The sequence below is a fragment of the Megalobrama amblycephala genome, linkage group LG16, assembly GCF_018812025.1.
Source record: "Megalobrama amblycephala isolate DHTTF-2021 linkage group LG16, ASM1881202v1, whole genome shotgun sequence".
Lineage (NCBI taxonomy): Eukaryota > Metazoa > Chordata > Actinopteri > Cypriniformes > Xenocyprididae > Megalobrama > Megalobrama amblycephala.
Genome location: NC_063059.1, coordinates 24,857,752 through 24,884,150, shown reverse-complemented (window position 1 = coordinate 24,884,150; position 26,399 = coordinate 24,857,752). Strand labels below are relative to the sequence as shown.

The window sequence follows — 26,399 nt, the reverse complement described above, 5'->3', positions numbered from 1 at the left end:
TAGCGCTTTTCTTACATTCGTGACAGTAAAGACATTTGTAATGCTACAAAAGATTCCCATTTCAAATAAATGCTGTTCTTTTGAACCTTTTATTCATCAAAGAATCCTGACACAATGTAACAGGGTTTCCATAAAAATATTAAGCAGCACTGTTTTCACAACTTTGATCACAATAAATGTTTCTTGAGCACCAAATCAGCATATTAGCATGATCCCTGAAGGATCATGTGACAGACTGGAGTAATGGCTGCTGAAAAATCAGCTTTGCCATCACAGGAAAAAGTCGCTATATTTGAAAATGTCGGTATTATGCAAGATCCTTCCTCAGCGATTGAAAACATAGCGTGTTATCATGATATCTTGTTCTAGCTAATCAAAAGAACTAAGCTTAGTAGTTTTATGTTTGACTTGTGTGTTTTTACTAAGCCATTTTAAAAGGCTAGACAAGGCTAAACTGTTAGCATGCTAACAAAGGCTAACTTAAAAATGTTTAAATTGAACTTTTTAGATTTGGTATCACAATGCGATATTTAAAAGACATTAATGAAAATATTTTTCTAACATTTCTAATCATGCACTAAAGTTAGTATCTATAAATTGCTGTCTCAAGCAAAGGAAATGCTTTCATAACAACAGATTGTATTTATGCTAGACACCTGCATATTTATAGAAGGTACTATACTTTAGTGGTCAAGAAAGATGTTCTTTGTGTGCAGCAGATAGTATTAGGATTCAACTATTATTTTTTCAATACTGTTTGGCATGTGACACAGAAATGACATGTAAATATGATATTGATTTAAACCCTTACATGTGAGTGGATAGATCATAATTTCATAGGTTTTTTTTTCTTTATATTTTCTCTTGAGCTGTTGCTCCAGTATTGCATGCTCTGTGCCATATTGCCGTCCCATGCTTGCGGCCCTCTGTGTGTGTGTCTCTCTTGCGGTGTTTTATGGGCTGTGTGCTGCGGTGCGCTGACCTCGCTCTCACCCTGGTGCCACCCAGCCAGTGCAGGACTCAGGCACCATTGGCCCCTGCCAAAATCCCACAGCGCCACATCTGCTATCCATAAACGCCAGCCACTCTAGCTCTCCATCTCCTTCTCACACCCCTCCATCCCCCTCCTCCTCCTCTTCTCAAACATATTTGCTTATTCTTGTTTTCCCAACTGAGCAGCACTTAAATTATACTCCTGCACAATCTCTGTTTTACATTCAATTTAAACACTCAGTGGTTCTCCTCTTATCTCTTCCTCCCCTGCAATCCATCTCTCTCTCTACTTTTTTTTTTTTAATTCTCTTTCCTCTTCCAATGGAAAAATCTCTTACCCATTATGTCTTCAGTGGGATCCAGCTGTGTGTGGTGGCAGTGAACTGGGAACCACAGGACATTCCTGGTCCAAGCGGCCCCAAGCCACTAGCGTTAACTCCTTCTGACTGTGGTCAAAACCAATCACATGCTCATCTGAGCGCTGTCCAATATACCTCCATGTAGTTTGTCCCTCACTGTCACAAACATTTTGCTTTCGATCAGCCAAGACACAATTCAACATTTCCACGTTAATCCCAAGCGGATGTTTCTGGTACGCGGTGGGGCTCAAGTGGAGGAAAAACTCGAAAAATCACATTCCACACATGTTTTTAGAGGAATATTCAGGGGTCAATACAAATAGCTCAGTTCACATTATTTGTGGCATAAAGCTGATTACCACAAATAATTATTTTGACATGTCCCTTGTTTTCTTTGGGGGAAAAAAAGAAATCAATGTTACAGTATAGGCACTGCAATGGAAGTGAATTGGGCCAATTCATAAGCATTGAAATACTCACTGTTTCAAAAAGTAAAGCCACAAAACATATGATTTTAGCGTAAAAAACACACTAACCTTTTCTGTTTAAAGTTTACAACTTTGACAATTTAACAACTTCGTTGGCATGATAATATAACGAAAACCCTAAAACAACCTTAAAAATAATTAGAACAATTTTACAGCTCAATATTTAACAGAAGAATTAATAAGTGCTTTTATAAATTTATAAGCATCACAGTAACATTTCTGTGTTTAAAGGGTTAGTTCTCCCAAAAATGAAAATTCTGTCATTAATTACTCACCCTCATGTCATTCCACACCCGTAAGACCTTCATTCATCCTCAGAACACAAATTTTGATTTTTTTGATGAAATCCGATGGCTCAGTGAGGCCTCCATTGACATCAAGATAATTCTTTCAAATGCCCATAAAGCTACTTAAAACAGTTCATATGAGTTCAGTGGTTCAACCTTAAAGTTATGAAGAGACGAGAATACTTTTTGTGCGCCAAAACAACAAAATAACGACTTTATTCAACAATATCTAGTGATGGGCCATTTCAAAACACTGCTTCATGAAGCTTCGAAGCTTTACGAATCTTTTGTTTCGAATCAGTGGTTCGGAGCGCGTATCAAACTGCCAGAGTCACGTGATTTCAGTAAGACCATTTTTCACACTAAAAATCATGTCATCATGCATATTATGTTTTGTGACTATACTACTGAAATTTTAAAGTGTTTTAACGTTTACAGATTGCTACCATTGACTTTCAATGCAAGTGCCTCACTGTAACTCAGATTTGTGCTTTTTTTAAACAAGAAAACGAGAGGCTAGTCAAAATGAATTTTTCTGGTAATCAACATTACGCCACAAACGCTGTCGACTGAGCTTAACTTTTATTGAACCCGGAATATTTCTTTTAAGGACAATCTTCAGCGTGGGAGGATTAGATTTCCTCTAGAATCATGAACATTTGGCCAGGCATACCACACCCCATTCAGCTTTAAACAAGATGTGTTTAACACATCCCCGCTCAATGCCCCCGGTGCACTATGGCTTAAAAAATGAACGAGAAAATAAATGGAGTGCCTCGACTTAACCGTCCAGAGCTTCGAGTGCACCCCTAGGCAATAAAGAAGTATTACCCTAGTGCGATTGTTTTATCATTATTTGACTTTTTCCACCATAATCAAATTCACAGCACAGGATAAAAATGTACATATTGAACTTTTGATACCCCGTTTCTTGGATCACATTGTGTTTTCTGAGCCCAAAGCTTCACCTTCTCTTTTCCCAGACATATTGGCATGCGTCTGTGGTGTGGTCCCAACAGAACCTGGGGATGAATCATGTAGCTGCAAGCATGCGAGAGCACTGTTTTATGATAAATATTACAATTCATAAATCATTGTTTCTCAGAAGAGCAAAAGAGTGAGGGGAGGGGGTAGAGAGAGAGAGAGAGAGTGAAAGAGAAAGAGAACTGTAAAACATTTGGGGATCCGGCGAGAAAACAACAGAGGGTCACACTCCCTGTGTGAGAGAGTGTAGATGGTGGTGAAAAGGGGGCTTCAGGTCAGGGAACCACCAGGGAGAGGGAGTGGTGGAAGAGTCTGTAGGAATGAAAGAGAATAACAGCGCAGACGGCACACATACACGCTCCATCTGAGCCATGAAGGCCCATAGAACCTCACCGTCATCTGCATATGGCAGCATTGCAGTGTAAATTATGGTCGCTATGCATTCGCTCACCAGCGATAATCATCCCTCGCCGTTGCCAGCGATTCTGAACGATGGCAGCCAGAGGAAAGTAAGGGCTGCTGTTGTTGTTGAGGACATACTTGAGGGAGATAATATATTCCAGCGTGAGGTTTGGTTTGAGCTAAATTATGAGAAATAAAAGATTGCAATGACAGTATTTACAATGAGAGTTTAGATGCGGGTTTTCGCCACTGCCTTCCTCAAGAAGACACTCTCACTTTGGGTTTAGGCAAGAATTTAGTTCAGTCTTCTGTCACTGCTAAGGATGCGTTTACTGGTTAACAAACATTTTTGTGTCTGAGAAATCATTTCACGGGTTAATTTGTCAACCTGAGGCTGTAAATAACGAATGCCATTATGTTTGTACTGACATTGGTTAAAAACGTCCCAGAATGTCAAACTCGTCCTCTGTGGAAGGAAACCATTTTCACTTTAATACGTGTTTGCCATCTAGTGGTCACTGAGGGACTTGATCAAAATGAAACTTTATGGGAAATGCTTTAAGAACACTCAAACAAGCACAGAAATTGTATATAGACATTTATTTGTCAATTAAAGTTCAATATCTGAGTAGCTGTGTCATGTTATGCTTCCATTGCTTTCAGTTCAAAACCTCCTGCCTCTAGTCCATGTCAATGTCAGAATATGCCGGTGGCTCCTCTCTCTTGACCCAAGGCAGAGGGGCGGAGACATAAGGGTCGTAGGTCCAGCGAGGATACACCCTTTTATACAGATTCATCAGCACTGTGTCCTGAGAGCGCAGCTGACTGTCAAATACGCACTTCATGTGGCCGTGAGTGCCTGCAAAAGAAGAAATAAAACTGTTGTAAAATACTTTAAATACTTCCCAAAATTGCCCATTTTTTAAGAATGTACTTTTTTCACTTTCTTACCAATATTATTTACAAACAACATGGATTACTTTTTTCATAAATATCCAAAATCAGTTTTATTTCTGAATTTGATTAAAATAACTAAAGAAACATTAGACTATAACAATAAAACATGAATAACAAATATTATTATAATTATTATTATTGTTTTAATTACATTTAAGTAAGTGTTTAATATTTCAAATATTTAAAAAAATTTATGATAAAACATTACTACTACTATTATTAATTGTGATAATCTTTATTGTTATAAGCTTAATTGTTTTACTGATAAAATCAATTAGAATAATAATAACAACAACAACTAGAAGCTAAAGTTCGTAAACAGACTTTGATGTTGGCTTGAGAAAGCCCAAAGCTTGAAGTGGGACTTGAATTTTGGTCGCCTTGTGTACAGCTGCGACAAATGTATTATTATGGCACCTTTGGAATTCCATACCCACAGTGCTATTGCTCCGATATAACAGTTCCCTTTCATCAGTTATTTTGTCCATTGGTCATAACATTTCTTACAGATTTCTGCTCTTTTGAAATCAGATACAGATAAATTAGCACAGTAATAAATAATATTACATTTATTTGAATGTATTAATGAGATAGCGATTGCATGTGTGAATTGTTCCTACTTGCCTGTGTAGCATCTCTCTATTAATAGGGAAGCTATGGGTTGTAGTTACTTCAAAGGTAAAAAGAAATATAATGCTAAACGAACCAAGAATTGGGATTCAAAGTCGGGTCTTTATGTGCAGAGGTGGACCTACATTTAGTGGGGGCCTAATAAATGAGAATAAATGAAGCCCTTCTAAGAGTTTTTTGTTGTTGTTGTTAATAAAAGTTTTTTTTTAGAACATAGAATTAATAATAATAGTACAATTATAATCATTGTCATTACGCAAAAAGGTTCTGTGATCTAAATGGTTGAAAATTGAATAATAATTTGAGAAAAGTCTAACTGCTAGTAAATTTAACTGCTAGTAGTTTTTTTTTCCTTTACCTAAAGCTTCCTTGATGTGTCCTCTTCGTCCCCATTTTGTACGTAGTTCTACTGGCTTAAACCACAGAATATCATCTGCAAAAAAAGAAATGCTTTAATGTTGGACTCGCATGTTAGATCTCAATAGAATGACTGATTTAACACCACACACCCATCTGAAGATAAACAGAGGAAATGACTTAACGCCTCCTTCTCACCTCTGTTGAAGAACATGTAACGGACCACAGCAGAGCGCCGATTGATTTTGAAAGGGTGTCCACTCAGCACGATTCTCTTCAACACCACACGCCGAGGGTCGCAGCTTAAAAGACAACCTGTGGCCACCAGGTCCTGCATACCTGTGGTAAAGGTAAAACAAAAAAGCTAAACCACATGCTGTACTGGTGAAGGCCGTTCTCTTTTTTAATCAAATGTTGTGTCTGATTCTCCCCACCATTGTCTCTCTGTTTGAAGACCAGGACACCAGCTGTGGGGAAGGTAATGGGGGCATAGACAGACATCACTGTAGGAGCATCAGGACGCAGGAATCGCTCCAACTTGTGTTTATCAGCTGAGGATATAGAAAAACAGATTTACTATCATTAATGGCATTTAATGAGATTCAACCCTGTATTTTTATGTTATCAGTTGGGAAAGGGGTTCCTCACAAAGGGAACATCATATTTAGGGGTCTGTGGCATAAAACATTTTGAAAGGCCCTGCTAAAAAAGAAATCCTCTGAAAAACATGATGCTCTCTTTAGGCTATTATTACCAGAAGTGTGCTGTGAGAAGATGGCTGAAGCTCTGAAGCGCCTGAAACCACACTGAAACACAAGCTCTTCTTTAGACTTGATGGGTTCTGTGTTGCTCGGGTGCTGCCGCACCAACATATGCATCACTGACATCTGCAAAGAGACGACCATTTCAATAAGGACTATAATTACTTGTGCAGAAGCATTTAAACTGAGTAGTACAACTGTATTTCAAAAATCAAACGTCACTACAAAATTTTACCCTTTGTTAGTCACTTAAAATGTCTGAGAATCTTCTAGGCTGTAAGTACCTTCTGTTCATGTGGTAGCAGGGACACCAGCACTAATGGTTTGCCGGTCAGGAAGCTCTCCATTACTGAGGGAGGAACGTCCGCAATATGAAGAGTCACATACCAGCCTACCTGCAGGAATAAAAGATGGACATTTCCAAACAAATTCCTTGAGTAAACAGTAAAACCTAGAAAAAAACTAGAACTCTCTAGCCAACACCCCTTTCCCCCCCTTACAAACCATCGCTCCTTCATCCTCGCTAGCAGCATCTGCTAATATTCGGCGACGCATGCGCTCAAAGTTCTGGAATTGGTAGATGCGTGAGTAGTTGGGAGGCAAGTTCTCCAGGGGGTCCCATGGGGAGGAACGGAAACTCTTCAGACCTCTGTACCTCTGGAACCTGAACATGCAGAACAGGGTAGAAACCTTGTGTACATTACTGTTCAAAGGTCTGGCATTTGTTTTAAAGAAATTAATACTTTTATCCAGCAAAGATGCATTAAATTGATCAAAATTGACAGTAAAGAGAATAAATAAATGCTGTTCTTTTGAACTTTTTATTCAACAAATATTCCTGAAAAAAAATGTATTACCAAACATCAAATCAGCATATTAGAATGATTTTTGAAGGATCATGGGGAAATGAAGACTGGAATAATGATGCTGAAAATTCAGCTTCACAGCAATAAACTTTTAAAAAGTTTAAATTATTATTAATATTTTAATTTGTGATGATATTTCACAATATTACATTTTTACTGTATTTTTGATCAAATTAATTTTAATTAGAGACTTCTTTCAAAAATATATTTTTAAAAAGTCTTACGGACTCCATATTTTTACCTTTATAGACCTTTATAGTGCTTTCTGTCTATTTGGAGTTTGACAGCACAGTCAACTAGGGGTGCACAATATATCAGTATCATGTCGGTTATTAGCCTATATTAGATTATCACTTGTAGCATTTAAAATGACTGATTTTTGTGTTTAGTGCTTTATTTTTCATTTACTTCAGCAAAACAGTACTGAATTTTAATATTGACCTTACCATACCTTGGAAACAATTATCGATTTATCGGTAACAGCCAATTTTAAAGGTGCCCTAGATTTAAAAATTGAATTTATCTTGGCATTGTTGAATAACAAGAGTTCAGTACATGGAAATGACATACAGTGAGTCTCAAACTCCATTGCTTCCTCCTTCTTATATAAATCTCATTTGTTTATAAGACCTCCGAAGAACAGGCGAATCTCAACATAACACCGACTGTTACGTAACAGTCGGGATCATTAATATGTACGCCCCCAATATTTGCATATGCCAGCCCATGATCGAGGCATTAGACAAGGGCAGAACGTCTGGATGTGCACAGCTGAATCATCAGACTAGGTAATCAAGCAAGGACAACAGCGAAAAATGGCAGATGGAGCAATAACTGACATGATCCATGATATCATGATATTTTTAGTGATATTTGTAAATTGTCTTTCTAAATGTTTCGTTAGCATGTTGCTAATGTACTGTTAAATGTGGTTAAAGTTACCATCGTTTCTTACTGTATTCACAGAGACAAGAGCCGTCGCTATTTTCATTATTAAACACTTGCAGTCTGTATAATGCATAAACACATCTTCATTCTTTATAAATCTCTCCAACAGTGTGTAATGTTAGCTTTAGCCACGGAGCACAGCCTCAAACTCAAATGTAAACAATATAACAGTATACAATACTCACATAATCCGGCGCATGCATGCAGTATGCATGGCGAACACTTTGTAAAGATCCATTTTGAGGGTTATATTAGCTGTGTGAACTTTGTTTATGCTGTTAAAGGCAAGCGTGAGCTCCGTGGGCGGGGAGCGTGAGCATTTAAAGGGGCCGCAACCCTGAATCGGCGCATTTCTAATTATGCCCCAAAATAGGCAGTTAAAAAAATTTATAAAAAAAAAATCTATGGGGTATTTTGAGCTGAAACTTCACAGACACATTCAGGGGACACCTTAGACTTATATTACATCTTGTACAAAAATGTTCGATGGCACCTTTAATACATACTCATCCCTAATGGAAATCATGAACTGCATGGAAAAGAGCTTATTTACTTTTGTGTTCCACTGACAAAACAAAAAACACAGGGGTTGGAACAACATGATGGCAAGTAAAATAAAACAAAAAGTTCAATTTTTTAGGTAAACTATGCCTTTAAAATCTAACATGGACAGATACATTGTTGGAACTGTCATGGGTCGTACCGTGTCTTGGCTGGTACATCTAGGGGAGTGTCGACTTCATCGGGGAACATCTCATTGGCACGTGCCTCTCTGTATCTCCTCAGCCCCTCTCCCTCCTCAGCCTCATCAATGTCTTCGTCATACTTCTGATCGACTCCGGTGCGTCCGGTGGAACTGATCTCCTCCTCTTCTTCTTCCCCGTCGTCATCATCTCCTTCGGATGCGCATTCAGATCCAGCATCCTTGGAGAGGAAGAAAAGCATGTAAAAACATTTCTCTAGACATTCATCCACATAGAGTCTAGCAAACCCAAACAAAACAGTCTATTTCTTTGAAGTAAACTAAACAGACAGCATAGTGGCTGAAATAGGAAAAAGACAAGACATACCGCTGGGGTGCATTAACCCCCCTGTGGGGTCAACCTGTAGAACAATTGCAGGTGCAGTAATAAAAATAATCTCCGTAATCATCTGTAGTACCACTTCCCTATTGTTAACATCTTGCATTGAAAAGTCTCCTTTGGTGCGCCCCAAGACATCAAACACATGCTAATTATGATTAAAGAAAATAAATGGACCAGAGCTTCCATACATGTCAAGCTTCCCCTTGTTCTTTCAAGCCCAGCTGGTATAAATAAATGACCGCCCCCTCCGCAAGTCTCGACAGGAAGTTCTGTCCAAAGAGCAGGAAGACAGAAGGCTTCTCTCGGGACTCCCTCTCCAAACACTATTGTTGCGTTGAGATGCCTGGCACTAAGGCCAAGCAGCAGATATTGAGAAAACAAACAGTGCCTCTCCACCACACAGTGCACAGTCACGTATGCACTGTTCCGCCCGCACCGTGCCCACCCTCCATCTCATCCTTCTGACTTTATTTAGACCTTCAATCATTATCGGGCAGTCAGATGTGCTTGGGTTTAACGCTCTTTTGCAAGTTCGCACCTGATTGGTGACTTCTGCTGCCACCTCGGAGGTTGCCATGACAACAGACAAACAAAAACAAACCCTGTTTGCTTCCTAGGGTGTGAGGTGTAATTATTATTAAAATATTTATTTATTATTAAAGTTGTATTTTATTATTATATTACTATTGCAATAATACTACTGTACTGTAAAATGAACTGAGTATTTATTAATAACAATATTATTTATTCACAGAACAACAATAAGATTACAATATTAATTTTTATTTCTTTATTTTTTTAAACATTAAACAACAGAACTTTTATTATGGCTGCAGGGAGACATTCAAGCTTTTTTCAAATAAATCTGCAGATTTATTTATATTCTCATTACAAATCTGGTAAAATGGGTGCTGCGTTTTCAAAAAATGAACATGCCTCATTCTATGTTCATGCTTGTTTACAGTTCATGTTTGATTTATTTTGGCGGACCATCTTTAATAGTTTCCTGTTTGTAGATATTTGGTTATGGCAGAGGAGGCTGTAATTGTTTAGTTTTTCCTCTAAAGGAAATGCTTCAAAAACTTGTGACTGCTTGTGTCAAAATAATAATAATAAAAAATAAAAAAAATCACCTGAGATTCATTGTCATCATCCATTTCATCTTCCATCATCCCATCATCATCATCATCATCATCACAGCTGTCAGCATCATCCTCCTCTTCGGCATTATCAGTGATCCATGTGGCCTGATAGTCAGACGTCCCCTTTGGTACCTTCATCACTCGCCTGTTCTTACTGGCCTCTGAACAAAAGTAAACATCAAATCAACATCCATATTGTCCATAAAGATAATCTCACTGACTCATTTAGGTCACTAGTAGGCATTCCTGCACAACTGGCTATATCTTTTAAAACTCTGATAATAAATTAGATGTATTGACACTAAAGAAATTGTATGCGAGTTGCAGCAGTGCATAATGCGTTACATCATGAACAAGATGAAAAGTTATGGTTTTGGAGGCTATGCAGGCCTCACTGAGCCATCAGATTTCAACAAAAATATCTTAATTTGTGTTCCGAAGATTAACAAAGGTCTTACTGGTGTGGAACGGCATGAGGGTGAGTAATCAATGACAAAATTTTCATTTTTGGGTGAACTAACCCTTTAAGTTCTCTGTCTTGCCAACATTTGACTACAGTGACTCACTCCTATTGACAGTCGCCACATTACATTGTTGCTCAATTGCATAGTCACTGGACACAAAAAAAATGAAAGACTTCCGGATTGATTTGTCACTGTTAACATGAAGCAATGTTATTTTAAGTATTATTTTAATACTATTATAGTTTTTACTAACATTTTGAATTTCAGCTTACTTTTTTGTTTTGTTTTTTATATCATCAATATTTAGGTTTTTACATTTATTTTTGTTTTTGTGTTTTTTTTAATCTCCAGTTAGTAATTTTAGTGCTTCAAACTAAACTTATTTCAGGCAACTATTCTCATTTTCATTTAAAGTTTTTCATCTACTGTTTAAAGGTTTCTGATAGTTTTAGTTAACGATATTTACTCTGGTTTGAACAGGGCTCAAAGGCTCATGGTTATACGGTACCTTCTGCCTCCTCCAGCTCTGCTTCTGTGGGCCACGTCTGCTCCCCATCCATGGGGTCCACCTCTGCCTCCGCCTGCAGGCTCTCTCTCTTCTCAGGGTCTGCTTTCATCAACACTCGAACATCCCCATTGTTATCTCCGTCACCACCATCCTACAGGACATACAGAGACAAAGATATTACAATCTTAATAAATAAACATTACAAATAATAAGTAAATCAGGTGTGACAACACTCCAGCATCAATGAATAAGTCCATCCACAACAAAAGTGGAAATGCTACATGTTGGCACATAATCATAGCCAATCAGAATACAACTGAGTTTTAATGCAGTTATTAGGACCAGGATTTGGACCAACGAGTTTTCACTGTGTTTTCAGTGGTTCTCAACAAGGGGGCCTCAGCAAACTTTTTGAAGTTTAAATTAATTCATTTTAAAAGTGTGATTTTTAGACCTGGACAAGTCATGTAAATTAATACTTATGAATACACTACTAATGCCAAGCTCTAAAATATTTCATCAGGTAGAAATTGTGAATAAAACATTTTTTTTAAAACTCCTGATCATTAATCCTTCAAATCAGTAATAATGGTAGAACTTAATAATTTGTTAACATTATTTAACTACATTAGTTAACATGAACTAACAATGAAAAATAATTTTAAAGAATTTATTAATCTCACCTAATGTTAATTTGTAACATTTACTACATGATTGAAATTAAAGGTATCTGTTAATATTTAATGGACCTCAGATGAAATAACAATGAACATTTGTATTTTTATTAACTAACTTCCATAGAAGGAAAAAAAAAAAAAACTATGGAAGCCAATGGCTAACGTCAACTGTTTGTTCAACAGAAGAAAGAAGAAAAGGTTTGGAACAAATTGAGGGTGAGTAAGTGATCACAGAATTTAAATTTTTGGGTGAACTATCCCTTTAACAAAGATTGACAAAATACTGTAACAAATGTATTGCTCAGTGTTAGTTAATGCATTAACTGACATTAACTAATGGGAACTTATTGTAAAGTGTTTCCACACTGATTAATCCTTCAGGGGAACATTATTCTTCCATTAATTAAGAGGATTAATATTATGGCCTCATTAAGCCTTAAGTGGGGAGGGGACTTTTAATATTGTTGTGGACAATAGGGGGCATTGGAGTCAAAAAAGTTGAGAACAACTGCTTTCAATGCTTGTTGAACCTAGTAAGGAGATGGTGTTGAACTTGGAATTAAGAATGAATTAATTAAAGCTGCAGTGCGTAAGTTGCACCTCTTTGTCGCCAGCTCTGTTCGAAACCTGCAATTGCAGTTATTTGTGGAATTACGGCTCCTCAGCACGGATTAATCTAATGTGTGGCTGTCAGTCACCATACCGGTTGATACTGTACTTGGAAGTATGACCAAAATAAAATTTTTCATTGGAAAATCATCATCGAAATGTCATCTGAACAAGTAACAAATCTGCCACTTTTGTTGTGACCAACTGAGAAAAAAGCATTACAATACATCACGCTGCCAATGGTGATTAAATCTCGCTTAGCTCATATCAAACCATGCAAATTATTATTATTGTTATACTTTGTTCTCAAATTGTTAATGTTAACAACATCAGCATTGCGTGACTGTGTATTTAGTGTGTTTTAGATATATAGGTGTAGATTTCGATTTCTGTACAGTCTAATCACTAACGTTAATTTGTCATACCGTACAATCCGCGATCAAAATGATAAGTTTAATTATTCCAGCTGCTGTGAGAAAAGGCTATAAATGATCCGACACCTGCAGCATCCTCACATGCGATATAGCCTACTAGCTGGGACTCGTTGTTTATGTAAACAGATGTGGCGTAATGACGCAAACAGAGGCATGCTCGAATTTCCCCCAAAAAATTACCAAAACATTATTACTAAAGTAAGGAGATAGTTTTGAACACTGTCTGGTTATGTACTTGCTCAAAAAATTTATTTTGGATAATTTTTAACCAAAAAAAGTTGCACTATAATTTCTCTATTCTCAAATTGCACTATAATTTCTCTATTACAAAAAAAATTGCAGTCTTCAAAAGTCAACAGTAACGTAGCCTCCTAACCGTCATCTCTACGTCTCGTCCTGGCTTCGCTGGGCGAGGGGCTGCTGTCACTATGGGTAGAGGGTCTGCAGGAGCATCGATCTGGCTGAGCTGAAAGTCTCCGTGACCTGTGATATGCACCAGCCTGTTGACTTGCAGAGGACAGCCTCGAACATATCCTGACACACAGAGGGTTCCTAACCCTGTGGCTGGGCCCCCTGTCCCATTCTGGCTGGTGTTCGGTATATATGTGGCTCTCTGAGCCAGCAGGTGTGAGCGGCGAGAGCGGAAGCCCAGCCGCCTCTGTTTCTGTGCCGACAGGTGCCTCAGCAATAATGTGGCATCCTGCTCACTGTCCACAGGGAAGAGACGCGCATCTGGGAAATGAGACTCTACCAAACGAGAAAGCGCTCTCCGAGAGTCCGCGCGTTTCTTCACCGCTAGATCGGCCACTCCCTGACACACCAGTGCTGCGGGGCAAAGAGGAAGAAGAATTGGTTACGTTTTTACATTTGCATCAAATATTTGTGCAGAATGACTGGTAAACTGTATAATTGATTGTTTCCAATCATATCTCACCATGACTTGGCAACCCCTGGGCAAAGAGGCAGGACAGGCAGTACTCTCCATAGCTGTCCCAACCTTCGGTCGACTCCAACACAAACACCAAACTGTCTGCAATCTTCGCCACATCCAGGAGTGAATGCATATCAACTGAAGTGAGACAAAAGATTTTTACAGCCCATTTTACAACCCTTTAACACAAAAAAGTGCTGTAAAAAAATTGTTGCACTCTTAAAGCTCACTTGAAATAGCAGTAGTAATTTCCTCTGATAACAAATGATCAAACCAGTGAAGTTTATCCAAAAGAAATTTAATAATAATTATAATGAAAATCTATACTACTTTGCCTAAATTAATTAAAACAAAAATTAAAAACAAATGTTTTAAGTGCTACAAGTTAATTTTACAACATTACAATATATTTATTATGAAATTTGCTAAAATATTACATTTAACGGTGTTATCAATTTTTTAGTTATTAATTTATCATTGCTGAAAATATTAGCATGCGCAATTAGGTATCCAATATCGACTGATACAGTTAAATGTAAAATTAATAAAAATCTCCAATATCAGTTGATAAATGTTTTAGTGCCAATATATTGTATAATCTCTATTTTGTGCATCCCATAAACACAAGCACACTTCTCAGGTAAACCATTTTAAACAGGTTAGTGAATGAAATATTAAATTTCGAATTAAAATCAAATTAGTACACTTTTTTCACTTGGTTCAATGTTTTGTTATCAAAAGCAATTAAATTCAAACATTAGTGAGCGTGGCTTAAATCTACACTAATGTTTTATTCAATTAGGATGGGTGCACTGATCAAATGTTATGGTAAAAGCATGAATAATTTTACAAAATATTTCTGTTTCAAATAAATTTTCATATGCATAAAAGAATTTAAAAAAAAAAAAAAAAAAAAAAAATCACAGTTTTCACAACTGTTTTCAACATTGATAATGTTAGAAATGTTTCTTGAGCAGCAAATCATCATATTAGAATGATTTCTGAAGGATCATGTGACACTGAAGACTGGAGTAATGATGCTGAAAATTCAGCTGTCATCACAGGAATAAAATTATATTTTAAAATGCATTCAAATAGAAAACTGATATTTTAAATCGTAATAATATTTCACAATACTACTGTAAATGCAACCTTGGTAATGGTGAGCATAAAAGACTTCATTAAAAAAATCTTACCAACCTCAAACATTTAAAAAGAAGTCTAAATACTTTGTGACCACTGTAGTGTCAGAAGTTAGAAATGAAATCCAGCATTTGTTCCTTTGTTAAAAGTGTTACCTGTGTCAGGCGTGTAGAAAGTGAATCTCTGTTTAAAGCGAGGTAGAACAAGACCAAAACTGTCCTTAGCCCCAGCGACTCCTTGATCCTCATGCACCACGCCACCAACTCCTTCACCTCTCAATATCTTGCTGACAGCTCCAGCATTCACTCCTGCATGAAGGCCAATGACTGCCACCAGATGAGGGGGTCCATCCCTGCTACCCAGCTTCCTTTTCTCTGTCAGCACCTGTCATCAACAACAACCCAAAGGAGATTAGATACTCATCAATTGGCCAATCTGTAAACCAAGCAGAAGTCTAATAACGTCACATTACCAAGTCTTTTTTGTTGCGACGCAGCTGGTTGGCTTTGTTTTTGCGGTCCATTTTCCTTATCACTCTTCTCTGTTTTTTGGTGAGAGCCATGACAGCAACTCTACCTAATTTGATAGACAAGATCTACTGGGTCAAGTTTACTGTTTTGTTTCCAATATAATCAGTATTGATGTACAAATACACTGCATAATGATTATAACAAAGAATTGATCAACACTTTACAAGTAAGAACAGGATCAATGAGAACCAGACTAAGATGGATTGCTGGTCTCTCAGGCTGGTTTTAGAGGGGCTTTGATGTGTTCAGGCTGGGAGACCAGCTTAAACCAGCTAAGAGTAGCAAGTTCAAGATTCAAGATTACTGTATTTGTCCTTAAGGACATTTGTCTTGGACAAAGTTATCAAACGTATAAGTTTAAAGTATAAGTATAAAGCATGTTAAACGTATACACTATCTCTCTATTCTCTAAAAATGTATATTCTCACACACACAAACATACATTTTTCACTAGTAATCATTCTCAGTGAGTACTGCTGGGATCTTTAAACACGTGTTCAGTCAGACAGGCACTGCCCACGTGACGGTTCGCTCGTATATATTTGTGAATAAACCCATCAGACATACCCTTGTTCTCCCGCCCGATCTCGCCTTTAGTTCGGTGTTTTCCATGCTTGTGCTGTTTGTTTTTCTGTTTATAAGCTCCAGCTCTGTGAGCCTGCTGCTGTTCATCTCCTGCAGCCATTTTCCGTCATGCCGCACATGTAAACTTTATTGACGTCATATCCACGCGCCTGGCTTTCCTTCTGCAGAATCGCCACTGAGTGATGAAGTGCCCGAGTGACACCTACTGTTGTTAAGCTGAAATATCCTAACGTGGATACAAGGACTCAGGCTCAGCAAAATTTATAGTGAATCTCATGAAAACGGTCAGTCGACATTTTTCCAAAATTTATCTTAAAAGATTTTTAGGACCAGTAAGATTATGACAATGTGATAATGTTAAAAACATCAATTTTGTGTTTGTTAAAGGATTAGTTCACTTCAGAATTAAAATTTCCTGATAATTTACTCACCCCCATGTCATCCAAGATGTTCATGTCTTTCTTTCTTCAGTTGAAAAGAAATTAAGGTTTTTGATGAAAACATTCCAGGATTATTCTCCTTTATAGTGGACTTCAATGGCCTCCAAACGGTTGAAGGTCAAAATTACAGTTTCAGTGCAGCTTCAAAGGGCTTTAAACGATACCAGATGAGTAATAAGGGTCTTATCTAGCAAAACAATTGGTCATTTAAAAAAAAAAATGTAAATGTATATGCTTTATATAAACAAATGATTGCCTTCCAAGTGCTTCCGCCAAAACCACATTTTCGTATTCTTCAAAAAGCTTACGCTGTCCTTAGCCTTTCCCTATTCTACTTACGGAAAAAACGGAACTGGCGCCGCGTTTGTTCCGTAAGTAGAATAGGGAAGGCATAGGACATACAGCGTAAGCTTTTTGAAGAATGCGGAAAGCGGAAGCACGTGCAAGGCGATCATTTGTGTTTATAAAGCATATACAGTCGTATTTTTTCCGAAAATGACCGATCGTTTCATTAGATAAGACCCTTATTCCTCGTCTGGTATCGTTTAAAGCCCTTTGAAGCTGCACTGAAACTGTAATTTTGACCTTCAACCATTTGGTGCCCATTGAAGTCCACTACACTGCGTTCCAAATTATTATGCAAGAGACAAATCAGTAAGATTTCTGTACAATAAACATTCAGATTTTAGTTTTTCTAAGAAAATGTTTGTTCGTTTATTTATCCATGTCTTTTTAGATAATTGGAATCAATCTCAGACAAAATAATTTGCCAGATCTATGGAAACCCTACTTAGAGATTGTTCCACATTATTAAGCAAGTCACAGTTCTCATGCAATATGGGGAGGAAGAAAGATCTTTCTGAAGGTGAAAAGCATGAAATGGTGCAATGTTGTGCAAAAGGCATGAAAACAACTAATATTGTGTGAAAACTGAATGGAGATTATCGAATTATCATAAGATTTGTGAGTGATTTAGAGCACAGCAGAACTCGGTCAGATAAAGGCTTATTAATGAAAGTTCCTGTCAAAAAACTTAATTGTATTAAAAGGGCAGCTATGAAAAAAGCCAGTGTTGAGCAGCAAACAGGTATTTGAAGCTTCTGGTGTCTCTGGAGTCTCAAGAACCTCTACATGCAGGCTGGCAGTTGTGCGTAAAGATGCATTTCAGCCACTCCAAACCAAACCTCACAAAGAGAAACATTTACAGTGGGTGTAGAAATACATACTCAGACTCATTTTTAAATAGTTTTATTCACTGACTAATGCCGTACTACAATGGATGGTCTAAATGGATGGATTTCTGGACGGTTGGTAAATGGCCACCATGTTCCAACAAGACTGCGACGTCAGCAAGGAGCTGGTGGGTGATGATTTGGCCTGGAATACTGGGAAGTGAGATGGAGGGTATTAAAATGAATTTTGCAAGATATTTGGAGTTCATAACTGGCCATTTTCAGCTATGGTATAAAAAGGAGGATAGTGCATAGTACAATGCACTATTGTACAATGCACTATGCACTATCCCATGCTGCAAAAAAAACACCACAGCAATAAAACTGTTAGAAAATGTATTTCTACACCCACTGTAAATGTTTTTCTTTGTTAGGTTTGGTTAGTGGTGTCTAAAATGCATCTTTACGCACAACTGCCAGCCTGCATGGAGAGCTTCTTGAGACTCCAGAGACACCAGAAGCTTCAAATACCTGTTTGCTGCTCAACACTGGCTTTTTTCATAGCTGCCCTTTTAATACAATCACTCACAAATCTTATGATAATTCGATAATCTCCATTCAGTTTCACACAATATTAGTTGTTTTCATGCCTTTTGCACAACATTGCACCATTTCATGCTTTTCATCTTCAGAAAGATCTTTCTTCCTCCCCATATTGCATGAGAACTGTGACTTGCTTAATAATGTGGAACAACCTCTAAGTAGGGTTTCCATAGATCTGGCAAATTATTTTGTCTGAGATTGATACCAGTTATCTAAAAAGACATGGATAAATAAACAAACAAACATTTTCTTAGAAAAACTAAAATCTGAATGTTTATTGTACTGAAATCTTACTGATATGTCAATTGCATAATAATTTGGAACGCAGTGTATAAGGAGAATAATCCTGGAATGTTTTTATCAAAAACCTTAATTTATTTTCGACTGAAGAAAGAAAGACATGAACATATTGGATGACATGGGGCTGAGTAAATTATCAGGAAAATTTATTCGAAAGTGAACTAATCCTTACATATTAAGTACATTTGTAAAGCATAGTTGTTAGTATCATGGTAGTATTTGTCATACTGAATTTAATTTATGCTTTAATTTTATTTATTTTTTTATATCAAAACTGAGCTATAAAAATACTTTTCAACAGGATGTCTAGCTTTTTTGTTTTGTAATAAACAAACATAAATGCACACAGTTATTTACACAATTAAATATACCATATTCAAACCATGCTGGTTCAAATCCAGCATCACATCTTGATCCCATCCTTTTTTTCCTTTTCTTTTTATCTCGTTCCATTGGCCTATATAAACAAAAAAGGGACAAAACCCTGTAAATATAAATAAATAAATAAATAAAGACTGTGAGCTGGGTTTTACAGTATGGGTTCATTTTTCTCATGAAATGTAGAGGAATTTTACATATTAATTTCTGATTATCATCTATGCAGGTCAGAGCTTATATTTCCTTGAGCAATTTAATTTCAGCATGTTTTCTGATTCATGCGTGTGAGTTTTATTATATTAGAAAACAAATGTGTCCTCCATTCATAGTCATAGTCCATTTTAAAAATAGATTATACAGAGGAAATCATAAATCATTCCCAGCACACACAAAAAAAAGCTATTTTAGATCTTCTCTAAACATCTGATAAACACCAAGAGTTCATACAAAGTGTATTTAGCCATATTAAAGTGTGATGTCAACTGGGTCATTTAGTCCCTAGAGAATTTCTTTGTTGTTTTGTGTTCAGTCATTATAACACACCACAGTGTCTCTCTAATGGCATCAACAGGATGAAGCATGGCTCTTTAAATCCCATTCATAAAACAGGCTCCATACATCTCAAAACCCTCTGTTCGCCTGGATACAGTGACAGCATCCTGCGCTCTCATTGGCTGAGAGAGGTGGCTGCTGCAGAACCAACCCAGAGCGCTAGTTCTCTGCTCTGTTTACCAATTGGTTGCTTGCAGGCTTGTTGACATCACTTTAATAATTTTGCCCAGGGATCAGCTTTAACCTCTTAGTGATCCATAAAAGTGCTGATTACCAATATTGAACAATCAGAAAACATACAGCTCTGTAAATTTTTAGGCTTAAACTGTGGTGAAATTTATTGTCATCATAGCTGGGATTACAACAGAGGCGTGCTGTAATCCTTTACATTAGATTTTTATGACTTGTTCTCTGCTTGTCCTAGTTATCTTCATGTCCATCTGTGTGAGTGCTGGTGGGTTTTCAAACTTCAGACACACAAGAAAAAACATCATAATCATTTACATTTCTTTGAGAAGACAACATCATCATACACGCACTAGTATCATAATCTCTAAATCTCTAAAACGTGTCCTAGATACTCCCATATGTTAAACTGATAACTTTATGTGATTTCCTTTTAAAAATGTCCTATTACTCAAACAAATTACAACAAATATAATCATAATGCTGAAATTGCATTGCTGCACTTTAGCTGCTTATTTTACAGGAATCACGTTTCATTACATTTTCCTCTGATTTCATCTGTTTACCTCTCCAGAACTGCCATCATGCTGCAATTAACATCATAATGGATCAGGGTGGGATATCTTAATACTTCTCTATAAGAATGTAATAAACAGAGCTTATTCCTCAACAATTTTGGCAGCCACAGCAAACAAAGTTTTAAATATTGATAAAGGACATATTTATGAGTATAGCTGTTTATTATTTTATTTTAATGCTCTGTCTCTTGGGGTCGGTGGGAGTTTCCCACATTGGGAGGGCGGAACTGGCGTTTCAGGAACCAAGACGAAAGGATGAGGGCAGTATTAGTTCGAATCTTTTAGAGAATCGGTTCGCTTCGTGAACCGGTTCAAAAAACCCGATTCATAGAATCCTTTAAGTCGCACTCCAAGTACTCTAGACATAATCACGGTTTTAAATAGTAATACCACTGTTTATCAAAATGCTTTCTTATGCATTAAATTTTGTTTGTGTTGTTTAACTAGCCAAAATATAGAGCGACGTACTACATCCACAGACAAGCGATTGCTGTTCACGAGCGCAAAGTAGGAAAAACCTCTATGGATACTATAAACGTTGCTTGAAAACGCTATAAAAGCATACTACTGTAGCCTACTTTTTTAAACGTCTTAGAGAACAATAATTCGCACCATTGTAGGATTCCCAAGCGCCTTACGAATCGGCTCGAAGAGTCATTCAAAAGATTCAGTTCAAACGAATAATTCGTTGGCGAATCGGACATCACTAGAGGAGGGCAGAGAGAGAAAAATCACAGCCACCATCACAACATGATCATCACCCCACAGCCCAAACACACTGGTTCAAAAAACAACAGTCAGGAGCATCTCGGACCGAATCTGAGAAGTGGTCTCGTCGTCGGTCAATAAAAGGACCGTGTTTATCTCTGTTTTTAAGCCGTCAGGGAGTGGATCTGTCTCGGACGCCATCTTTAGCAGCAGTAGCCCGGGAGAGTGAAGAGCTGCTGGGCCACCGTTAACCAGCACCGGGCTGGAGCGATTTCTCCAGCTGACGCTCCTGCTTGACAGCGATCGATAAGTTGTTTGGGACTGATTTGGGGTCGGTAGGCGTGTTTCTGCCCACTGGGTTTGTTGTTGTTGTGGTCGGAGGAGTTTTCTCGGGCTGGCTGCTCATCCTGGCCTGTTGGGAGGGTAAGTGAGCTGTTAGCTCTTCTGCTAACTTAAGTTCATGTCAAAATAAACACGTACTGCTTTTCAACACAACAAAAGGGGTTAGTTAAATCTTTATCGGTTCACTGTAACCGATTCCAGTGAATTAACATTAAAACTCAACTGTTTTGATCTAAGTTTATTAGTTTCCACCCAAGTCATGGGTTTGACTGTAGAAGTTTGGCTTCTACAGCTGTTAACAGATCTTCATATTCAGCATGTAGAAATGCATGTGTATGTTGGGATTTTAGCTCTGGGATGTGTGATCTGTGTGTAATATGGATGTCACCAGTTGAGCTCGTCTGTTCTGTCCATTATGTTTATATATTTCATGTGTGTATATATATATATATATATATATATATATATATATATATATATATATATATATATATATATAAAAATGTGTTGTTGATTTATTGTGACCTGAAATAAGTTACTGTTTATGTACAGTGAACGTGCAGCTGATGACTTTATCTGTGTAAACAGCCGTTTAATTAGATGTATTTGTACAGCTGAGATGTGTAGACTGAATGATAGTAATGGATGGACCTACTGTTTACATTTTAAATTTTCCATGATGGCTCTCTGTCAACAGGATGCTGCCTTTATTGTTATAGATCTGATGATACATAAATGGCTCTTAGGCATTATCATCGCTTCTGCTACCTGTACATTGATGCTCGTGTGCTGGGTTTGCCCTGCCACAGTGGAAATGGCAGCTCTGATTGTAATGCAGTGAAGCTCTGCTGTATTTGTTTATGGCTTTGCATTGCTCATAAACATGCAAACTGGTGGTATGAGAATGAGTGGCTGAATAGTGCCTCTGTTGTTGAGACACTAGCTGCTTTCTCTAACGTGATTGTCTTTCTCTGACCTCATTGCTGCCTCTTAAATCTGGGCCTCTGTCCTCTCTCCGCACAGCATCCGTTACACTGAGCCCTCGGGGTCTCCACTCCCACATCCATCTGATATCAGACCTCTGATTATCATTGATGTCATCAAGTGACTAACACAAGTTTCAAATCAGTTTTGATTCTTTCCATTCATCCTTCTCTCTTGCAGGATGGTAATTGTTTCAAATATCCTAAATGTATAGCTGTTCTTGCACAGTGAGATCTTTGGTGTTGCGCTGACCAGATTTGAATTTTGTCCTCCTGAGCAATTAATTATTATTATTATTATTATTATTGAGGTGCATAGCTATCGTTGTTGCTGTTGTTGTTATTATTGCTAGCCCAGTAGTTCAGAATTGTACTTGCGTACATATTGTAGTATAATAAATGTATTAATTATAAATTAAGTATATTATTTATTATAACTAACATAATAATTTATAATTAAATTGGGTAACACTTTTAGTGTACTTGTTACATATGTTACATGTAGTTACTATAGTAATTATGCATAATTACTTGCAACTAACCTTAAACCAAACCTAACCCTATAGTAAGTACTTGTAGTTACTTAAAGGATTAGTACACTTTCAAATGAAAATTACACTAAGCTTTACTCACCCTCAAGCCATCTTAGGTGTATATGATTTTCTTCTTTCTGATGAACACAACCTGAGATCTATTATTAAATATCCTGACGCATCCGAGCTTTATAATGGCAGTGAATGGGACCAATGAGTATGAGCTGAGGAAAGTGTCTCCATCCACATCCTTCATAAACGTGTACTCCACACGGCTCCAGGGGGGTTAAAAAGGGCTTTCTGAAGCAAAGCCTTTGTGTAAAAAAAAAAAAAAAATCCATATTTAACAAGTTATGAAGTAAAATATCAGACCGTATTCAACTTATGCAGAAAGTGTAAACTCAGTTAAGCTTTTTCCGTAAGTTGAATAGGGAAGACGTAGGACGTAGCGTGAACTGCGAGAGTTTACTTGGGTAAAGTTGGTTTTATATTCGCACATTCGGACATCTGTATTCAATAGCCTTGTTAATCACACTACTACATTGGACATTCAGTGGACATTCACAAGTAAATATGCCATTAAAACAATACTTGCCTATTTTGATCGACTGTGAAAAATGTTGTAAGTTGACAATCGTTGGTTGTCAATATCATGTCGCTGCTTAAAATTCGCAAACATTAATTTATTGCACATTTATTGGAAAGTCTGAATTTATCAGAAGTCCGAATGTGCGAATATAAAACCAACTTTACCCAAGTCGGGAGTTTTACACTTTATTTCTTCATAAGTTGAATATGGAAGGCGGTCTGGCGGAAGCTAGATATTTTACTTCATAACTTGTTAAATATGGATTTTTAAAAAAAAATTTTTACACAAACACATCGCTTCACTTCAGAAGGCCTTATATTGCCAATATTTTCACTGGGACCATCACAAAAAATGATTTAACTTATATTTTATATTTGTCACAAAGGATTTCATTTGTTTTTTATTATTTTAATAATGAAATACCATATACATTAAATTATTAGTAGTAATATTTGCAGCAGTGAACACTGTACTATCATCATGTATAACATTGTTATTATTTGGCCTGATTTATGGAAGTATATCATAAAAACATTGTAAAAAAACAAACAAAAAAAAAAACAGGCCAAATATATCCTAAAGAAGCATCAAGGGCTATTTCTAAAATGTATTGAAAAGTATAGCTAATTGATTTTGTACAAGAGACTAATTATACATTGATTAAAAAAATTAAATGTTTTATTGCTTTCAATGAGCAAATGCTTATAGCAGTTAGAATGTAGGGCTGTCAAACGATTAATCACGATTAATAGCATCCAAAATAAAAGTTTGTGTTTACATAATATATATGTGTAGTGTGTGTGTATATATATATATCTTAAATATATACTTGTATGTGTGTGTATTTATATATATATACACACACACACACATATATAAACACAGACTTTTATTTTGGATGCAATTAATCGCGATAAATCGTTTTGACAGCCCAACTAGAAAGATGTACTAAATAATGCCCATGGTACTATTTCCAAATGAAATGATCTCCACAGGTGCAGCTAGGACGTGCAGGGCCTAATCACTCGCAAGGTCATACTCAGTGTTTATAAATACACAGCGGTGCTCTGCCAGCATGGGACAGCATCTCTAAAAGCTCTGCCTGTAGAGAAGGACTGGGTCAGAGTTGTGCTGCTGTTTGTCTGGCAAATGAGAGAAACTCCCTGCTTGGACAGAGGAGCTTCCTAGACATTCCTCCTCATCTGAATTTAAAGGATGTTGTGATACTTGATTAAGGAGAGGGGTAAGCTGTTTGACATCCTAACGAATTCTTTCAGGCTAGTCCTAACCAGACGGTGTCTATGGACAGGGATATATAGGTGTAAGCCAGTAACAGTAATGTCTATAGTGTAAATTCCCTGAAAGGGCATTTTTGATAATATTATATGCATGAACAAGCTTGGTTTTTGGACAGATAGAGCTATTTCCTTGTGTTTCACATCTTTGCGGTAACTGACTCAAGTTGCAGTTCTGTTTTTCAGCTTTTTACACATTCTTGAATAGCAACTCAGCATTTCTCCATTTGTGTCGCACGGCTTTGCATTGACTTTGAGTTTTGTTTAAACTTGTCAGTTCATTGGAAAATGAGATAAAGTCTGAAGGAAATGAGTGAAGGAGTGAAGAATGTTGATGTTGACTTAAAGAGCTGATTAGCACTGAAACGGTTGATGGGAGATTTGAAGTGCCATTAGCACATGAGCTGAGTGAACAGGAAATAGAGAAACAGTGAGTGAAAGAAAACGACATCATGTAGGCAGTTCCTGCCCTCCTGTTGTGTCGTCCTGCCACATTCTGTCCTGCCACATTCCTTCTGTGTGTGTCTGTTGAATGGCATGATGGGGTGTCATCTCGTTCTGTCTTTCAAAGTCCTGCCCTTACAGCCTGTGTCACATGCTAAGCATCTGGCAGCTAGCATGATTGCTTTGCATCACTGATTTCTTGAATTCCATGCATACAGTCATTTAAATGTTCATTTAAGGAGGCTGGAATAAAATGCAATGAACAAGCATTCATTTAAAAGAACATTTTACATGTTAAAAATATGAATATATACAGTACCATTCAAAAGTTTGGGGTCGGTAAGAGTTTAAAAAATAAAAAAATATATTCTGCAAGGATGCATTAAATTGATCAAAAGTGACAGTAAAGACTTTTGGACCCACTTTATATTAAGTGGCCTTAACTACTATGTACTTACATTTAAATTAATCATTTGATACAATGCACTTATTGTGTACATACATGTTTTTACATTGTACTTATATCTTAAAAACACCTGCATGTAATTACATCTGTAATTAATTTCTGTAATTACATTTATAATTACACTTTTGACCCATCCCTTACACCTTACCCCTACCCTTAAACATACCCATACCACCAAAGCTTTCTCTAAACCTTACCCGTATCCCACCTCAATAGCTGCAAACATGTTTTGCAATTCAATATGAACCCAATAAGTACATTGTACTTATTTTTTGATGTAAGTACATAGTAGTTAAGGCCACTTAATATAAAGTGGGACCAGACTTTTATAGAGAGATTTCTAGGGGTGCTCCGATTGATCGGCTACCGATTGCTATCGGCCGATAATCGCTTCTAATGATTGGATCAGCGATCTCTCAATTTGTCAACTAGTAGTCATTCATTTGAAGTGATTAGTCGACTAATCACACATTTGTTAATAAACCGTATAAATCATAATAAAGAGACTAATCGGCATTCAAGCACACGCTTAAAGTTTACCACAGCTATGATTATGATTGCATCGGGGATCAACAGCAAGGAAATTACTTTGACATTTTAATAATTAATTGATAAACTAGTGTTTTCTGTATTTTCGGCTGATGAAATTTTACAAAAGCACAACGTTTTGATGTTATTGTGAATGCACAC

At 37.0% G+C, this 26,399-nt stretch overlaps 2 protein-coding genes across 2 annotated transcripts in view; one reads left to right on the top strand and one right to left on the bottom strand.

The window, feature by feature from the left end:
- Positions 1 to 4,098: 4,098 nt before the first annotated feature.
- On the bottom strand, positions 4,099 to 16,305 carry tsr1 (TSR1 ribosome maturation factor). The gene is made up of 15 exons (XM_048161255.1): positions 16,123 to 16,305; positions 15,498 to 15,601; positions 15,181 to 15,409; positions 13,886 to 14,020; positions 13,328 to 13,776; positions 11,232 to 11,382; positions 10,251 to 10,420; positions 8,736 to 8,956; positions 6,723 to 6,882; positions 6,503 to 6,613; positions 6,212 to 6,344; positions 5,892 to 6,008; positions 5,656 to 5,796; positions 5,459 to 5,533; positions 4,099 to 4,372 (listed from the first exon to the last, which is right to left on the bottom strand). The coding sequence occupies exons 1-15, from the start codon at positions 16,238 to 16,240 to the stop codon at positions 4,194 to 4,196; spliced, it is 2,493 nt and encodes an 830-aa protein (XP_048017212.1). The 5' UTR covers positions 16,241 to 16,305; the 3' UTR covers positions 4,099 to 4,193.
- Positions 16,306 to 21,055: 4,750 nt separating this feature from the next.
- Positions 21,056 to 26,399, top strand: part of taok1a (TAO kinase 1a) — a 29,367-nt gene continuing 24,023 nt past the window's right edge. Inside the window, exon 1 of the mRNA XM_048159746.1 lies at positions 21,056 to 21,480. The gene's annotated coding sequence lies outside the window, so the exon portion shown is untranslated. The remainder of the gene's footprint in view (positions 21,481 to 26,399) is intronic.

Bases quoted from the DNA above. Each gene is read 5' to 3' on its own strand.
- tsr1 (XM_048161255.1), bottom strand. From the start codon at position 16,240: ATGGCTGCAGGAGATGAACAGCAGCAGGCTCACAGAGCTGGAGCTTAT. The intron at 15,410-15,497 runs GTAATGTGACGT...TGTTGATGACAG, and splicing joins GTCGCAACAAAAAAGACTTG to GTGCTGACAGAGAAAAGGAA. The intron at 10,421-11,231 runs GTACCGTATAAC...ACTTTTGTTCAG, and splicing joins AGAGCTGGAGGAGGCAGAAG to AGGCCAGTAAGAACAGGCGA.